Genomic DNA, 18,342 nt, shown 5'->3' with positions numbered 1-18,342 from the left:
TTACAGCATTATCTATAACCAAGACAGCAGGTTTAAACATCGATAACACCGCTATTTTTTCCCCTCCTCAAAGGTTGTTGCTGCAAAAGATTGTGACTTCCTTTCTTTTCCCAAAGTAACCCTACTTCTTCTTGCTACAGTCCTGACAAATCAGAATTCATGAAGGTGTGCGAGAGCTCCTACTCCAGCTGGAAGTTCTCTGGCGGTTTCCGAACCTGGGTCAAGATGTCTTTGGTGAAAACGAAAGAGAAAGACAGCAGGGAGACAGTTGAATTCAGACAGGAGGTAATCATGGGCCTTCAAAAGGCTTTCTGACTTCAGTAGGCAACCAAGAACATGGTAGACTGTTAATGAAACTGTTCATGTCACTCAGGGCTTGCTGCACAATGAAATGTGGACCCATTATCACCCCTTCACTAAGTGTTGAAGCCTTATTGGAATGGCAGAGACTTTGCCACACCATTTGTGTTGCTTGCACTATCTTCCTAGAATCATAGAATTGGAAGAGGCCACAAGGGCCATCTAGTCCAATTCCCTAACATACAGGGATACACACTCAAAGCACTCTCAACAGATGGCTATCTAGCCTCTGTTTAAAAACCTCCAAAGACAGAGACTCCACCACACTCCAAGGCAGTGTATTCCACCATCAAACAGCTCTTGCACTTAGGAAATCCTTCCTAACGTTTAAGTGGAATCTCTTTTCTATTGCTTGAATCCATTGCTCCATGTCCTAGTCTCTGGAGCAACAGAAAACAAGCTTGCTCTGTCTTCATATTCAAACATGGCTACCATTGTCCCCCTCTTAACCTTATCTTCCTCAGGCAAAACATACCCATCTCCCTAAGCTGCTCCTCATAAGGCATGGTTTCCTCAGCTTTGTGTTTTCCCCCTTTTCCCAAGCGGTAAAAATTCTAGCAACAATTCTTAGAAGGTTTCTTTTGAATAAGAGTTGAGCGCTCAGGATTCCCGTTGTCTTTATAAGGCCAGTTCATTTATAAATGCACAGGCAGGGCAAATTGGAAACAAGCAGATTTTTAAAGCATGCAGTACATGGGCTGATCCTGCATTGAATTTCCTAAAGTGACTGACTCCCTGTTTGAGTCAACTTTGACTAGAATTCACTAGCAGTAATAATAAATCTCTTGTAGGTATTTTCTTTCTTGGACTGAGAAAAGTGACTGAGAGCAAACTCAGGATCAAGGAAGTTGTATTTAAAGCAGTGGCTGCACGAAAATAAAAAGATGGCAAACCCTGGGTAACAAACAAAACTTTTCTACCTTTAGGAACCTTATCTTCTCGACAGTTGATTGGCCTAAAAAATGCTGCATAGGCAGAATAAGAAAGCGATGAAGCAGCTGCCTCATTTTTTCGCAAACACCTCTTGCCAGTGTTCTCCTGAGTAATCATAGTTTCAAGGACTGTAATGCCCATCAGGCACAACAATAAACTCTAAGACAGGACGCTTAACAGGTGGTATTATTAATACTATTATTATTATTGATATATTTTCCCAGTCCAGGATTCAAGGTTGCCAGGAAAGATTAACACACATTCATCTAAAAAAATTGCATCATATAAAAGTTAAATGATGTAGGATCTACTATATTAAACAACATATCACTTGCTGGTCCTGCAATCTTATTAATGTGATTGATGCCATTTGTAGTATATATATTTTTTTAGATTGTAAGCTTGAGGGCAAGGAACCGTCTAATTAAAAATAATGATTGTAAGTCATTCTGATAGCCTTTAGGGCAGAAGGGCGGGGTATAAATACTCTAATATATATGTATGTATGTATGTATGTATGGGTAGGCAAAACTACCACACACCTGCATGGACACTTCAGGAATCATTAAGTCTGCAATTCTGACCAGGAAGCTAGAAAGACCAGTGGCCAGACAATTTCAACTGAATATCGCAGCTTCTCAGATTTGTCCTAGTTTAGTATTGACATGCCTTCCTCAGATATTTTGGGCTAAAAGGAAAATTTCTGGGTCTGTAGACTTAAAATCTTAATACCACATGACCTCATCTTAAAGGATAATGCCATCATTTAAACCTTAGATTCTAAAGGATGCTGAAAACAAGAGTGTTCCAAACTGCTGCCTTGTATTTAACTCAACTTCATTTTTAGCAACTGAAGAAGGGAGAAGCAGAAATGTTTTGCTGTTAACAAGCAACAAAAGGTACATCAGTTTCAATCTAGGACAAATCAGAGAAGCTGTGATATTCAGTTGAAATTGTCTGGCCACTGGTTGTTCCAGCTTCCTGGTCAGGACTGCAGGCTTATGGTTCCAGAAGTGTCCATGTGTAATTGCATCCTTCTGGGATCCAGGAGAAACTTGAGAGAAGTGTTGTTGGTCTGCTTTTTAATCACTTATACTTAGCAATAGTTAACCATATAATTAAACTAACATCAGAATCAAAGCATTTAAAAGGATGACCATTAAAAACAAAATAATCAACAAAACATCTTCACCTAGGCCTCATTCACACTGGTGGCATTGCTCTGGAACAAACTGGTCAAATTCGGGGGGCTCCCTCCCGAATCTCTCCGGAAGCAAGTGCTGACTACCAATCAGGGGCATTTTAACATGAATGCCCTCTTGGAGAATTCGGGTTTAAGGTGAAGCTGCCTGGCTGTCAATCAAAGTTAGTTCCGCGATGGTCATAGGTGACGTTTCCAGCACTGATAGGGGCATCAGAAGTGTGCTTTCCACCCCTCCCTTTTTTTAAAGGACCAGGCACCACTTGTCAAATTTAAAAACCTCTGGTGTGTGTGTGTGTGTGTGTGTGTGTTGTGGGCATTTGGGTCAGTGTTGTAGATTATGATCTGCCCTTGGCCCCATTTTCAACCTCAAAATGATAGCTAGTGCCATCTCTGTAGCCTGTATCCTACTCCCTTGGCACCCCAGAATGCCTCATACATAGGTAACAACAACAACAACAATAAAATTAATTCCTCACCTCGGAATGCCAGAAAAGGATGCATTTTTATTTATTTTTTTGCTTTCCCTAGGCTACCCCTGAACTCCTTAGAGACAGTAGCAAAAGCTGTATCAATTTGCCAATTTGCCTAATTGGAAAGAGAAGCATTACATTCGAATTCTAACGTTCATTCGCTTTGCAGCAGTCAGTCCAAAGGAAAAAATAGGCTACCCCTGAAGCCAGTAGCAAAAGCTGTATCAATTTGCCAAGTTGCAACATTACATTCGAATTGTAACATTCAGCATTGCAGCAGTCATTCCAAAGGAAAAAATAGGCTACCCCTGAAGACAGTAGCAACAGCTGTATCAATTTGCCAAGTTGCAACATTACATTCGAATTCTAACATTAATTCTCATTGCAGCAGTCATTCCAAAGGAAAAAATATGCACATAGACAGCCAAAAATAATAATAATAAAAATAAAATCCAAAGGAAAAAGGTCTCTGCCAGATAGCAGAGGCTTCCCTTGCTGTAGTGCCCTGACTTGCCCTGAACTGACCCTTGCTCCTGCTCACGATCTATCTATATATCTATATATATATATAGCTATATTTCTATTACCAAAAACATGCACATTTTTTGCCAAAAATAATTAAAAAAAAAAATAAAAATCAAAGGGAAATGGTCCCTGATGGATAGCAGAAGCTTGGCCTCTTCTGCCCCCCCCCATGACCTGCCCTGAATTGACTCCGTCAGTCACCCCCTTTTTTCCTCCTGTCACCCTTTGCCTCCAGATTCCCCTTTTTCCTTCGGCTCTTTCCTCCTTCTCCCCCTCCCCTCAGATGAGGGGAGGGAATGCTCTGACCTCTGCCCTCCCTCAGACCTTAATCCCTCCCAGAATTTGCCCCAATCATGATCGAGGGCAAGTTCATATTTCGCGGAACCTGGGTCTTTTGAGAAAAGACGGATTTTAGCCCAATTCTGGATACCCCGGGGTAAGGGGCATTTCCTTGTGCAAGCCTCGACGTGGATTGTGACAGAATCGGGCCCAATATGAAGTTCACGTGGAAGAATCGATTTCAAAACTGGTGTAAAAGGTAATGTGAATGGCCCCCTAGCTGCAGAAAGCAAGCAAGGAGAGAGCCAGTCTAATCTTTCTAGGAAGGGAGTTCCAGAGTCTGGGAGCAGCCACCAGGAAGGCCCTCACTCATGTTCTGACTAGATATACTTGTGAGTGTTACAGGACAAAGAAAAGGGCCTCCATATATGACTTCATGATACAGGCAGGCTCATATGGGAGAATATGTTCCTTCATATAAACTGGACCTGAGCCACATAGAGCTTTGTACCCAAACTAGTCTCATTGAAGTACTGTTCTTCTTTTAGTGGAGTATCATTAGTGAATATCATATAGTTAAAGTCCATTTAAGCACATTTAAGTAAGCTTCATTTATATATATATTTAACATTAAACATTTAAGAATGCAGTGATTTTTTGTTAATGAGTGGGGGAATCTGAATACATTTACAAATATTTAAGAAAGTTAATGTGTAATTTCGTCTAATTTAAATCTAGTTTAGATAGCTGTAGCTAACTTAAATTTTATAATTTTTAAAAATCCATTGCAAAACCACCAAAAATGTGAGCATCAAGCACTTGATCAACCTGAAAAGTTGTCCCCAGTGGTTTCCCATGCTCATTATAGATCTAGCTTTCTCCTGAAGGGGTAAATTGGAAAGGGGAGGAAGATAAAAGTTTTGCCTCTATTTTCCCGGAAGAAAACTATCATGGTAAGCTACCCTGACTGTCCATAAAAGTTGGGATACTTGACTGCTGAAAACCCTTTAAAATTCTACAAACAATTAAGTCATAGGTTAGAATCATAGAATCTTAGAGTTGAAGAGACCGCACGGGCCGTCCAGTCCAACCCCCTGCCATGCAGGAAATCCAAATCAAAGCATCCCCAGCAGATGGCAATCTGGCCTCTGCTTAAAGACCTCCAAGGAGGGAGACTCCACTACACTCTGGGGGAGTTTGTTCCACTGTCGAACAGCCCTTACTGTCAGGAAGTTCTTCCTAATGTTGAGGTGGAATCTCTTTTCCTGCAGTTTGCATCCATTGCTCCGGGTCTTAGTCTCTGGAGCAGCAGAAAACAAGCTTGCTCCCTCTTCAATATGACATCCTTTCAAATATTTAAACAGGGCTATCATATCACCTCTTAACCTTCTCTTCTCCAGGCTAAACATCCCCAGCTCCCTGAGTCGTTCCTCATAGGGCAAGGTTTCCAGACCTTTCACCATTTTAGTCGCCCTCCTCTGGACACGCTCCAGTTTCTCAGTGTCCTTTTTGAATTGTGGTGCCCAGAACTGGACACAATATTCCAGGTGGGGCCTGACCAGAGCAGAATACAGTGGCACTATTACTTCTCTTGATCTAGTCACTATACTTTTATTGATGCAGCCTAAAAGTGCATTGGCCTTTTTAGCTGCCGCATCGCACTGTTGACTCATGTTCAACTTGTGGCCTACTTGGACTCCCAGATCCCTTTCACATGTAGTTTCAGCCAGGTGTCCCCCATCCTATATCTGTGCATTTCATTTTTCTGCCCTAAGTGCAGTACCTTACATTTCTCTTGTGTTGAATTTCATTTTATTAGCTTTGGCCCAGCTTTCTAGTCTATTCAGACCATTTTGAATGTTGATCCTGTCCTCTGGAGTATTAGCTTTTCCTCCTAATTTGGTGTCATCTGCAAATTTGATAAATATGTCCCCAATTCTGTCATCCAGGCCATTGATAAAGATATTGAATAACACTGGGCCCAGGACAGAGCCCTGTGGGACCCCACTGATCACTTCTCTCTAGGCTGAAAAAGAGCCATGTTGAGCACCCTTTGGGTTCGGCCGGTCAACCAGTTACAGATCCATTTAACAGTTACCTTGTCTAGCCCACATTTTACAAGCTTGTTTGCAAGAATGTCATGGGAAACCTTGTCAAAGGCCTTACTGAAATCAAGATATACTATATCCACAGCATTCCCTTCATCTAACAAGCTGGTAATTTTATCAAAGAAAGAGATTAGATTTGTCTGGCATGACTTGTTTCTCTGAAACCCATGTTGAGTTTTTGTGATTATGGCATTTCCTTCTAGATGTTCACAGACTCTCTGTTTAATGATCTGCTCCAGAATGTTTCCTGGTATTGATGTCAGACTAACTGGACGATAATTGTTGGGATCCTCTTTTTTCCCCTTTTTGAAGATGGGGACAACGTTTGCCCTTCTCCAGTCTGCTGGGATTTCTCCTGTTTTCCAGGAGTTTTCAAATATGACTGCCAATGGCTCCGATATTATATTTGCCAGTTCTTTTAGTACCCTTGGATGTAGTTCATCTGGTCCTGGAGACTTAAATTCATTTAGATTAACAAGGTTTCTTCTTCGTGGTCTCTGCGAATCACACAAATGGGTTTATTCTGCGCCTGCGCAGCAATCCTCGGAAACTTCTAGAATCTCTGGGCAGAAAGCAATGTATCTTTCTGCAACTTTTTGGCAGTAGCCCCGCCCACCCATATATAAGGCCCCTGGTGGCCCGCTCCTCTTCAGTTCCTTCATTCCGCCGCGCTAAGCAGCTCGAGGAACTTTGCTTGCATCTTGTTGCTCTTTTCATAATTGAATCTCTGGCATTTGACCTTCGGACTTTCACTTGACCATTCTTCGGACTTTCCCTATCGGCTTGTCTTCTACGTGATCTTTCGGCTTGACCTCGGACCGGTAACGGACTTGATTACCATGGCCTCTTTCAAGCAGTGCACTAAGTGCGGGGTGAAAATCCCTAAGGCCGATGGCCATGAAAAATGTGTCCTTTGTTTGGGGGAGTCCCATATTCCTGGCAACTGCCCCCACTGTAAAGCTATGTCGGCCCAGGCCCTAAAGAACAGGGACCGGACACTTAAGGCTGCGCTCTACGAGAAGGTTTTGAGCCAGCCCAGTGGTTCTGGAGACGCGGATGCTCCCAGGGCCTCCAAGAAGAGAGGAGACAAATGCTCCGACCACGAGAAGAAACGGGCCCGCTCTTCATCTCCGCCAGCCAAGAGCCGTCGCAAGGGCCCTCCAAGTACGGTCTCAGTGCCTCCGCCTGAGTCGAGGCCAGCACCGTCTACATCCCCAGTGGCCCAACCGGCGAAGACCCCGACTCCTGTACCGGCGTCTTCCCGGATTATACCCTTGGAACCCAGGGTCCTCCTTGCGAGCCACCTCTCTGCACCGGCGGACGCCCTGCAGATCGTGGACTTGAGTTCGGAGTCTGAAGGGGAGCTCCACGACTCCGATGCTCCCCTATCCCCACAGAGGGCTAGACCCCGTTCTCCCTCTCCTGTGGTAAGACCACGTCCCGCCAGATGGGACACAGAGCGCCCCCGCTCCCCCCCGAGGAAGGATCGGGCCGCACTAGGGGCTGAGGCGGATGCCGCCTTAGATCCGGACCGTCCAGACTCAATGGAACGGGACCAGGACCTGTTTGATGCCTTCCCAGATCTCATCTTCGATCACCGTACCGGACAGTATCTTATCCCGGTAGATCCGTCCCGCCTACGGCGCAACATCCAGGACTGCTCATGGGACCGTTGCCACACTGATGCCTCCCATGGGCTGGATGACTTGACCACCACCGACTTGTCGCCCAGGAAGCGTAGCAGATCTCCATCAAGATCCAGATCGAGATCCCCACGCTCTGCGTCACCTTCCGACGATGACGAGGCTCCATTCGTCCCGGAGGGACCTGCGGTTCCGTCCCCTACAGACGACGTCAGGTCCTTCGCCGACAGGGTAATCCGGATGGCGGATGCCCTGAAGTTAGAAGTCGCCCATCCCGAGGACGATGCCCTCGACCCGGTGGAGAGGAGGATCCACGGTTCCGCCCCAGCTCCACCAGCCTTGGCATATCTCCCATCGCTAGAGAAAATTGCCAAACGCTCCTGGGACGCACCGGCCACCATCCCGTCGACATCCCGTAGGATTGAGAACCTCTATCGGGTCACTCCTTCGGCACCTTCTTGGCTCTCCAACCACCCTAAGCTTAATTCGGCTATCGTGGAAGGAGCCCAGTCCACCTTCGTCCCAAAGTCCTCGTCTTCTCCAGTCGACAAGGACAGTAAGAAACTGGATGGCCTAGCTAAGAAGTTTTATGCTTCAGCGGCCCTGGATTTGAAGGTGGCTAACTACGCGGCCTGCATGGGGGCCTACGTGCAGTACCTCGTAGAGAAGATGGACCCCACCATCGCTGACCTGCCGGATGACAGGAGGCGGATGATGTCTGCACTCAGGAATGAAATCCACCTGATAGGCGGACAGCAGATCATCTCCGCGAGGCACTCGACAGACTGTGCATCAAAGGTCCTCTCTGGCTCCATAGCCCTCAGGCGATACGCGTGGCTCCGGTCTTCAGACCTCACTCCACAAGCGAAGGCAGCCATAGAAGACATGCCCTTTGACAACTCGGGCTTGTTTCACCGGGACACGGACGAGAAACTCAGTTTCCGTTATAGGATGAAGACTGCCGCCAGAAAACACGGTATGTCATCCTCCGCTTCCAAGTCCCCCCGACAGAGGAACACTACTCAGCGCCCCTGGCATCCAGGCGGCCACTACCGCTTCCAACCACAGGACCGTCCCTACCATCAGGACACTCAGCCTCAAGGCCAATCCTCCCGGTCACCTGCTCCTCCAACCGACAGGTGTCCATCTTCCCAGCCCAGATACCAACAGGGCTAAAGGAAGAAGGACGGTAGGGACAAGAAGAGATTCTGATGGGTTCCGGCGCACCTCGTCACCTCCAACAGGCTGAGCCCCTTTTTTGACACCTGGGCACTTACCAGTGACTCTTGGGCACTTAACATCGTCCGTAGGGGCTACGCCCTAGAGTTTTCCCAGCTCCCACCAACTGGAGCTTTTGTTTCCACTGCCCCCTTGGACACCCTTCTTGACGAAGTGCGCATTCTTTTGGACAAAGGCGCCATTGAACCCATCTCCCCTTCTGACTTCAAGCGCTGTTTTTTCTCTAGATACTTCACCGTACCGAAGAGAGACTCTGGCCTCAGACCCATAATGGATCTACGGGCCCTTAACAAATTTATCATTTACAGAAGGTTCAGGATGGTAACCCTTGCTTCTATTTTACCACTCCTGCAGGAAGGCTACTGGTTCGTGACTTTGGACTTGAGGGACGCCTATTTCCACATTGCGATCCTGGAGGACCACCAGAGGTTCCTCGCCTTCGCCGTCGGCCAGAAGGCCTACCGGTACCGGGTCCTTCCCTTCGGCCTTTCCACAGCTCCCAGGGTCTTCACCAAGTGCATGGCACCCGTGGTGGCGTACCTGCGTCAAAGAGGGATCACAGTCTTCCCATACTTGGACGACTGGCTCTTCACAGCGCCCTCCAAGGACATCTTACTCGGGCAACTCGAATTCACCCTATCCCTGCTGCAAGCACTGGGATTACAAGTCAACTTCGACAAGTCCAACTTGACTCCTACCAATCGAATAGACTTTATAGGAACAACACTGGACTCTGTACAGATGAGGGCATTCCTTCCAGAGACAAGGTTCCAAACCCTCTGTACATCTCTGCAGCCCTGCCTCCGCCAAAGATGCCTTCAGGCCCGTGCCGTGCAAGTCGCCATGGGACACCTAGCCTCTACCACTTTCGTCACACCGTGGGCCAGACTGCGCCTCAGACCCATTCAATCTTGGTTTCTCTCCGTCTTCGACCCCGTCCGAGACACGGCTACCAAGTTGCTCACCATCCCGAGGACTGTACAGAGGTCTCTACGATGGTGGCTCCAATCCGACAACGTCTGTGTGGGGATGCCATTTCTACCCCCTCAGCCAGATCTCTCCCTGACTACGGACGCCTCCCTGCAAGGATGGGGCGCCCACACACTGGACCTTACAATAAAAGACAAATGGTCACCGGCGGAAGCTACTCTCCACATCAACGTCCTGGAAATGCTTGCCGTGGAGAAAGCACTCAGAGCCTTTCAGTCGGTCCTCGCGGGCAAGGTGGTACTTCTTCTCACCGACAACACTACCGTCATGTACTACCTCAACAAACAAGGTGGTACAAAGTCGAGGACTCTGCTGTCAGTCACCATCCGCATTTGGGAATGGTGTATAGAACACAAGATCACACGGGTCCTCTCAAAGATGTTGGCAGACCACACGGACGCAATCCTGATAACCCCGTGGTGGCCCAGGCAGCCTTGGTTTGCTCCGCTCCTACAACGAGCGCAAGACCATCTCCGCTTGGAGCACCGGCCCAACCTGCTATCTCTCCACGACGGACAAGTCCACCATCCCGAGATGCAATCTCTCCCATTGGTAGCATGGAGGATTCGATCCTGAGGACACTTCCATCCGGTGTACAGGATATCATTAAGGCAGCACAAAGACCATCCACACAGAGGTCCTATGCCTACAAATGGGATAGGTTCCTAAACCTTTCTACAAGCAAAGGACATTCCACCATCCCGTGTCTCCATCCCGGTAGTCCTGGAATTCCTTATGACTTTAACAGGCGCAGGTCTCTCCTTGAGTTCTATCAAGTGCTACCTGTCAGCCATTTCATCTCACTACCTATTTCAGGACAAACCTTCCCTGTTTGGGGATCCTCTCATAAAGAGGTTCCTTAAGGGATTCAACAATTTGCATCCACCGATTCTAGACCCTACACTGCAGTGGTGTCTAGACACCGTCCTGGCACATTTGGTATCCAAGCCCTTTGAGCCCTTAGCTACCACGGACCTGAGACTCCTGACTTGGAAGACGGCCTTTCTGGTAGCCATCACGTCAGCCCGCCGAGCTGGTGAACTGTGTGCCCTGAGGATGGACCAACCCTTCCTTCGTTTCCATAAGGACAAGGTGGCGCTCCGTACAGACATCACTTTCTTGCCTAAGGTGGTGTCTGCCTTTCACATCAACCAGGACATTGTTTTGCCGACTCTGGCTCCCAATCCGACCACAGACTCTGAGCGCCAACTCCATGCCCTGGATGTCCGCAGTGCGCTGGCGTTCTATTTGAACAGGACTGCTGCTTCCAGGCGTTCAGAGAGACTTTTTGTGTGTTACTCCGAAGCTAAGAAGGGGCTGCCGGTGTCACCGCAGAGGTTCTCCAAGTGGGTGGCCAACACCATCCACCTTTGCTACGAACTGGCAGGGAAGCCTCTACCAGGTCGGATTAGAGCCCATGCAACTAGGGCGGTAGCCGCATCCTCAGCTTTTTTGACCGGGATCCCCCTTGAGGATGTGTGTAAGGCAGCTGTCTGGTCCCAGCCATTGACATTCATTAGACATTATAGGCTGGGCGCAAGGGCCAGGCATGATGCAGCCTTTGGGAGGGCAGTGTTACTGTCTGCCATGCACTAACCTGTCTACTGTAAATAAATCACTCAGGTATTAGTTTGCATATTTATTGTCATGTGACTGTTTGATCTTGACACTCCCTCCTCCACAGACTACAGCTCGCTAGTCTAAACCCATTTGTGTGATTCGCAGAGACCACGAAGAAGAAGAACAGGTTGCTCACCTGTAACTGTGTTTCTTCGAGCGGTCATCTGCGAATTCACACAAACCCGCCCATCCATCCCCTCAGTGTCTGCTCATTTGACAACGCTTGTTGCCGCGCTGATTAGCGGCTCATTCGGAACTGAAGAGGAGCGGGCCACCAGGGGCCTTATATATGGGTGGGCGGGGCTACCGCCAAAAAGTTGCAGAAAGATACATTGCTTTCTGCCCGGAGATTCTAGAAGTTTCCGAGGATTGCTGCGCAGGCGCAGAATAAACCCATTTGTGTGAATTCGCAGATGACCACTCGAAGAAACACAGTTACAGGTGAGCAACCTGTTCATTCCTGTACTATCTCTTTACTTATTCTGTGCTGAAATTCCCCTATTCTGTCCTCTGCTCCATTATCCTCAGGTTGAGCACCCTTTGCCTTTTCTGAGAAGACTGAGGCAAAGAAGGTGTTGAGTAATTCTGCCTTTTCTCTGTCTTCTGTTAGCATTTTGCCATTTTCTCCACGCAGTGGCTCTACCATTTCCTTCTTCTTCCTTTTGCTGCGGACATTTCCAAAAAATCCCTTCTTATTCTTTTTAACTTCTCTAGCAAGCCTGAGCTCATGCTGCGCTTTAGCTTTTCTGACTTTACCCCTACACATGCCTGCTATTTCTTTGAATTCCTTTTTTGTGATTTACCCCTTTTTCCATTTCTTATACATGTTCCATTTCAAACTTAGCTCAGTTGAAAGTTCCTTAGTCATCCATCCTGGTTTCTTGAGACATCTCCCATTTTTCTTTCTCACTGGAACTGTTTGAAATTGTGCCTTCAGTATCTCTCTTTTGAGAAACTCCCATCCGTCCTGAACTCCCTTCCCTTTTAGTATTTCTGACCACAGGATCACCCTCAATACTTCTCTAAGTTTACTGAAATCCGCTTTCCTAAAGTCTAGAATGCATGTTTGACTATGCCTGGCTTCTCCTCTCCATTGTATAACAAACTCCAGGAGAACATTGTCACTTCCACCTAAGGATCCCACCACTTGTACCCCATTAACCAAGTCATCCTTGTTGGTTAGGATCAGATCCAAAATAGCTGACCCCCTTGTTGCCTCTTCCACCTTTTGGACAATGAAATTGTCTTCCAGGCAAGTGAGGAATTTGCTTAGACCTTGAGGATTTTGCTGAGTTTGACTTCCAGCAAATATCAGGATAGTTGAAGTCGTCCATCACTACTACATCTCTCTTTTCTGACTGTGTGGCCATCTGTTCTAGAAAGATATCATCCAATTCCTCAGTCTGACTTGGGGGTCTGTAGTAGACTCCCACCGTAACATCCTTGTTGTTTCCCTCCCCTTTGATTCTTATCCAGATGCTCTCCACCTGGCTTCCATGATTGATGTCCAGGATCTCTTCACTGGTGTAAATATCTCTGACATATGGTGCTATTCCTCCTCCTTTCCTGTTTGGCCTATTTCTCTTAAAAAGGTTATACCCCTCTATTTCCACATTCCAATCATGAGACTCGTCCCACCAGGTTTCAGTGATGCCTATTATATCATATTTGCTTTGTTGTACTAGGAGTTCAAGTTCATCTTGCTTATTTCCCATGCTCTGTGCATTAGTGTAGAGACATCGCAGACCATGGGTCCCACTTACTTGCTGCTTGTGCAAGGTTTTTTGCCTCCCACTGTTGGGTCCTTGCACTTTTTTTTCTTGTTTCCTCTATGTCTGTTTGACTATTTTCTCCAGCCCTTTCGCCTTCCTTAATATTGTCTCCCTTCCCCACGGAACTCAGTTTAAAGCCTTCCTGATCAAGTTCTTGAGACTGTTGGCAAAAACATTTCTTCCAACTGGCGTGAGATGCAACCCGTCCGTTGCAAGAAGTCCCTCCTCATGGAACCGCAGCCCATGATCAAAGAATCCAAATCGTTCTTGGCGGCACCATCTGCGAAGCCAGTTGTTCACATCCGCTATTTTCCTCTCCCTTCCTGGACCGTGCCCTTCAACTGGCAGAAGAGACGAGATGACAACCTGTACATCCATTCCTTTCAGCTTCCTACCAAGCGCCTCGTAATCCCTTTTGATGTTCTGCAGGCTGTGTCTTGCAGTTGAAAACTCAAGCTGCATATTTTAAGAAACATAAAAGCAAATATGTCATGGGAAAACATAATGAGAAAACCCACCAATCTACAATAGGGCCATTATATTCTGCTTTGGCCAGGCCCGACCTGGAATATTGTGTCCAGTTCTGGGCACCACAATTTAAAAAGGATGTTGAGAAACTGGAGCGTGTCCAAAGGAGGGTGACTAAAATGGTGAAGGGTCTGGAAACCATGCCCTATGAGGAACAACTCAGGGAACTGGGGATGTTTAGCCTGGAGAAGAGAAGGTTAAGGGGTGATATGATAGCCCTGTTTAAATATTTGAAATATTTAAATATTGAGGAGGGAGCAAGCTTGTTTTCTGCTGCTCCAGAGACTAGAACCTGGAGCAATGGATGCATGCTACAGCAAAGAGATTGCAGCTCAACATTAGGAGGAACTTCCTGACACTAAGGGTTGTTCGACAGTGGAACAAACTCCTTTCTTGGAGTGTAGTGGAGTCTCCTTCCTTGGGGGTCTTTAAACAGAGGCTGGATGGCCATCTGTCGGGGATGCTCTGATTGTGCGTTCCTGCATGTCAGGGGGTTGGACTGGATGGCCCTTTTAGGTCTCTTCCAACTCTATATTCTATAAATGCCTTGATTAGTATTTTTAAAATTCACAAAGGGCGTGCAAGCTTTTTTGAACTTTCCAGAATTAATCAGGCTAGATCAGTTGTTTTTGGTCTTTGGTCCTGCAATTGCTGATAATAGTGAAGTCAGATGGAGTTTCTTGGAGTTGAATTCCAAAATATCTGGAGAGTCAAAAATTAAGAATTACTGGAGTGGATGGCATAAATAAGCTAGATGTGACTACAAAGTCTGCATCTGAGATTCCAGTCTCAAGATCAAGACTGCAGAGTGAATATATAAGTCACTGGTTGGATTGCAATGTAATTTTTCAAAAATTGGCTATCAGAGGGCAACATGATAGTAATAGTTAAAAAAACAGAAATCCTCTCTCTCTTTCCTGTGTTGTTAGATCAGTGTGGTCAACTACATTGAACGGAGGACGAAAGCAGAAGGTGACCAACTGTTTTTTGTGGTTTTTGAATGGAAAGACCCGTTAATTCAAGAAGTTCAGGATGTGAGTAAATGCTGATAATTCTGATACCTTTCTTTTAAGACAAATGAAACCATCCAGTGATTCTGAAATCACTGGCTTATTCCAGGTTATTTTCTTCTGGATCGTGATAAGGTGGTATCCATTAGGGTTGGGTTCCAGGACCCAACCCATGGATACTGAATTCTGTGGGTGCTCAAGTCCCATTAAATATAATGGATAGAAAAATGGTATCCCTTATATAAAATGGCAAAATCAACTTTGCTTTTTGGAATTTATATATTTTTTAAAAATTTCAAGCTGTGGCTGCTTGAATCTGTGGATAAAAATCCATGGATATGGAGGACAGTCTGTACACATTCAAGTCATTTGCAATTTATGACAAAATTATCATGGGGCTTTTATTATATGATAAAATTTTTATGATATGATATGATCCGCCCCGCACACTCAGATCATCTGGGAAGAACTTACTGGTAATTCCACCTTCCAAATATGTTGCCACAGCCCAGATGGCCTTTTCAGTGGTGGCCCCACAGATGTGGAATGATCTACCTGAGGAGCTCCATCTGACAACCCCCCTAGAAACGTTCAAAAAGAGGCTTAAAACTCTTCTTTTTTGTCAAGCCTTCCCCCCTGAAGAATGAAGTTATCTACCTGTTGCCATGAATTCCCTGATTACCCTTGAAGGCGAATGATTTGGGTTAGAGTTCTGTAATTGTATGGTTTTATTATGGGATTTTATCCTTTTATGAAATATCTGTATGGTTTTAATTGTCTTTACACCGCTTTGATCTGTGGAAAAGTGGTATATAAATAAAATTTATTATTATTATTATTATTATGGCAAGATTTGTTAATAGGGGGTTTGCCTTTGCCTTCTTCTCAGACTGAGGGCCTGTGACTTGCCCAAGACTACCTGATGGGTTTCCATGGCTAAGTAGGGATTCAAACCCTGGTCTCTAGACTCATAGTCCAACACTCAAGCCATGGCATCATGCTGGTTTCCTAAGTCTAGTTAACAATTTCATAAATACTGAATAGGATACCAGCACCACCCTCTGCATACACATTTGCCCTTGTGTGCAAATGGAAATAGTTGCAGGATAGTAGGAGGACAGCTAAAGTTCAAAATGGGCTGAGACTGGCTAGGCAAGGAAGGAAGCAACAAAAAAGTTTCCCCCAAAAAAATATGTTCAAAGCAAGAGAATGGTAAAATGGCTGATAAATGCTAACGGATCATAAGGAAAAGGCAGAACTGCTCAATACATATTTTACTTCCGTCTTTTCATGAAAAAAAAAAAAAGGGGGGGGGTGTTTGCTTCCATACATCAGCAGAGTCCTTGGCAACAAATCCAGGTTGCAATTCAAGACTGATAAGGGATTAAGTCAGGAATCACCTAAATGAGTTCAAATCTTCAGGGCCAGATGAATTACATTTCTATATAAGATATACCTGGCAATATGAAGTGAAGTTTGAAGACACACTGAATAGTTAATTGTGCGTGCATGAAAACTACTGTATCAATGCAACCTTAGATGCATCAGTTTATATGTAAATCCCACTGAGTTCAGAGGGACTTACATGGGAACAAGTCTAAATGTGATTAGTCTAAGAGTATAAGTTTAAAGAGGATAGATGCCCTAGCAGAGGACAATTTCTTTCTAGACATGGCGTGATTGTGTAAGGACATGAATAATCAGGAGCACACTTTGTCTCTACTTGGTTTTGAGGACAGCTCTGAAGATACCACAGAGCTGTAACACACTGAAACTATGAACCAAAGAATACTGAAGACATTTTGCAGTGAAGGTCCTAACTTTTTAAAGCATGATTTTAAACTTTTCCCCATAGATCGTTACTGCAAATCCTTGGAACATGATCGCTCTTCTATGTGGCATTTTCCTGGCTTTGTTTAAAGCAGCAGATTTTGCAAAACTCAGTGTGAAGTGGATGATAAAAATACGAAAACGGCACCTCAAGAGGAGAACTCAAGTCTTGAACCATATAAGCTGAAGACCAAGTGCTAATGAGTTTTCTATTACATTGAAGAATACAACTAATGTAAGATTAAAGCAACACAGCAGTTGTACAGGGGAGAAAACAGCTGGTAGAAAGACTGCTTGTTTTGATGGAATCTAAATGAACCTGACACTTGAAGTTTTAGAGAGCCACTAACTTTTATAAGGACTTGTATTAAACAACAGAGGGAGAGAGAACACTCCTTTACTAAGCTCTTGTTAAATAGCATGGAAATCTTGAAAGAATATTTAACCTCTTTAACAAAACTCACAATCAGTATGGATGGATAGAGCCTTTGTTTCATAGTGATGCAGAAGTGGAGTCTTTTTAACACATCTGTGGGGGTTAAAATGAGTTATCGCTAATTATGGAACATAGTTCCATGCCTAAGACCCAGGCTTGATCTATAACATTTTATTTCAAGGAAATAACCCCACTCTGAGTCCCTAAAGAAAAGGGACAAGGAGTCCCTTTCAGTCCAAGAGCTTCAGTCAGAGATGTTCTTTAGGACCACATTCCAGTGGAAAGAGGGTAAAGCCAAAACAGGGATTAAAAAACACCAGCATATTTTACCTTATCTTAATAGCTAAGCCTTTAAAGAGACATTTCAGTCTTGTAGAAAAGGAAAAAAGTAAATGCAAAAGTTGGGAAGCCACAAAATGATAGTATCATAGGGAAGGGAGCATAGTCATCTGGGGTAAGGCCAGAGGATCAGATTGAGGGCCTAGGAGATCCAGTATAGCCTCAATACAGTTTAGGTTCCTCCCTGCTTCCCTGAAGATATACTAGCGTCAAAATACACTGTCCATTGAAGGGAAGAGTGTTGTGCTGGATGAATAACTAAGCTTATTCAATTTTTAGGTAGCCTTTTATAAAATGTTTCAAATATTGCTCTGACAGGCACACTCCAAGGAGTAAAAGTAAATTAGGAGTACGCATCTGCAGGTGCATACTGGATGCACACGGATTCATAGTGCTGTGGATGAATTTTGATCAACATCAGTGGGTTCATGGCATCCAGTACCAGGTTCATAATTCCATATTTGTATCTGTAGTACAGCATTCTTTTAATAACATGTAATTAATAAAAACATGGTGAGCCTATAAATATGACAATGACCCCAGTATAAAAGCCAGAACATTGAAACTTTTATCAGGTTTTCTTATTTGATGAAAAGGTATTTAACTGCATTGAATGTTTTTCAATAAAATTATATATGTGAGTTGTATAATTCACGTCTTAAACCTATTTCTGTTACGTCTGCTAAAGGAGAAAAGTCTTCCAACTTTAACAGGGCAATCTAGCTGTTAAATCAAATGGGAGTCATGTCAAGATGACAGAAGTGATATTTCATTCTTAAGGTACTAGTAAATATTTGACCAGTAAACCCAACCACTGCAGTTTGGTTTTAAAACATAACCTAACTGATTTAAATTTATTGAGAAAAGTTCTATATTATCTCACCATCATAATATGGTTTCCGTAGTGAAACATCTTAAGTTATAGATAAAATGCCACTTTCCCAGAATACATTTGAAACAGTCCCTCTTGATTGTAAGTTCACAAAGAACTGGACTTTCTGGTATGTTATCCAGAACAGATGCATCAGTTGATTACATTTGTCTGAATTGTAGAAA

The 18,342-nt window shown here is 44.8% G+C and overlaps 1 protein-coding gene across 4 annotated transcripts in view; it reads left to right on the top strand.

The window, feature by feature from the left end:
• The window catches only part of LOC149310593 (proton-activated chloride channel-like), a 55,257-nt gene extending 37,169 nt beyond the window's left edge, over window positions 1-18,088 (top strand). For 2 of the 4 annotated variants that reach the window (XM_089529264.1, XM_089529263.1), the window contains 3 exons: window positions 141-285; window positions 14,601-14,705; window positions 16,537-18,088. In XM_089529264.1, coding sequence (XP_089385390.1) covers window positions 141-285; window positions 14,601-14,705; window positions 16,537-16,698 — 412 coding nt within the window. In that variant the 3' untranslated portion in view covers window positions 16,699-18,088. Of the gene's footprint in view, window positions 1-140; window positions 286-1,286; window positions 1,502-14,600; window positions 14,706-16,536 lie in introns of those variants that run through there. The other 2 variants (XM_089529265.1, XM_089529266.1) reach the window with 2 other exon arrangements.
• Window positions 18,089-18,342: the final 254 nt, after the last annotated feature.

This window comes from Sceloporus occidentalis, unplaced genomic scaffold (genome assembly GCF_023333645.1).
Source record: "Sceloporus occidentalis isolate IW3139 unplaced genomic scaffold, rSceOcc1.0.p SCAF_6, whole genome shotgun sequence".
NCBI classification, from domain to species: Eukaryota; Metazoa; Chordata; class Lepidosauria; order Squamata; family Phrynosomatidae; genus Sceloporus; species Sceloporus occidentalis.
Note: the sequence above shows the minus strand (reverse complement) of the source record. Positions and strands in the feature narration are given on the sequence as shown.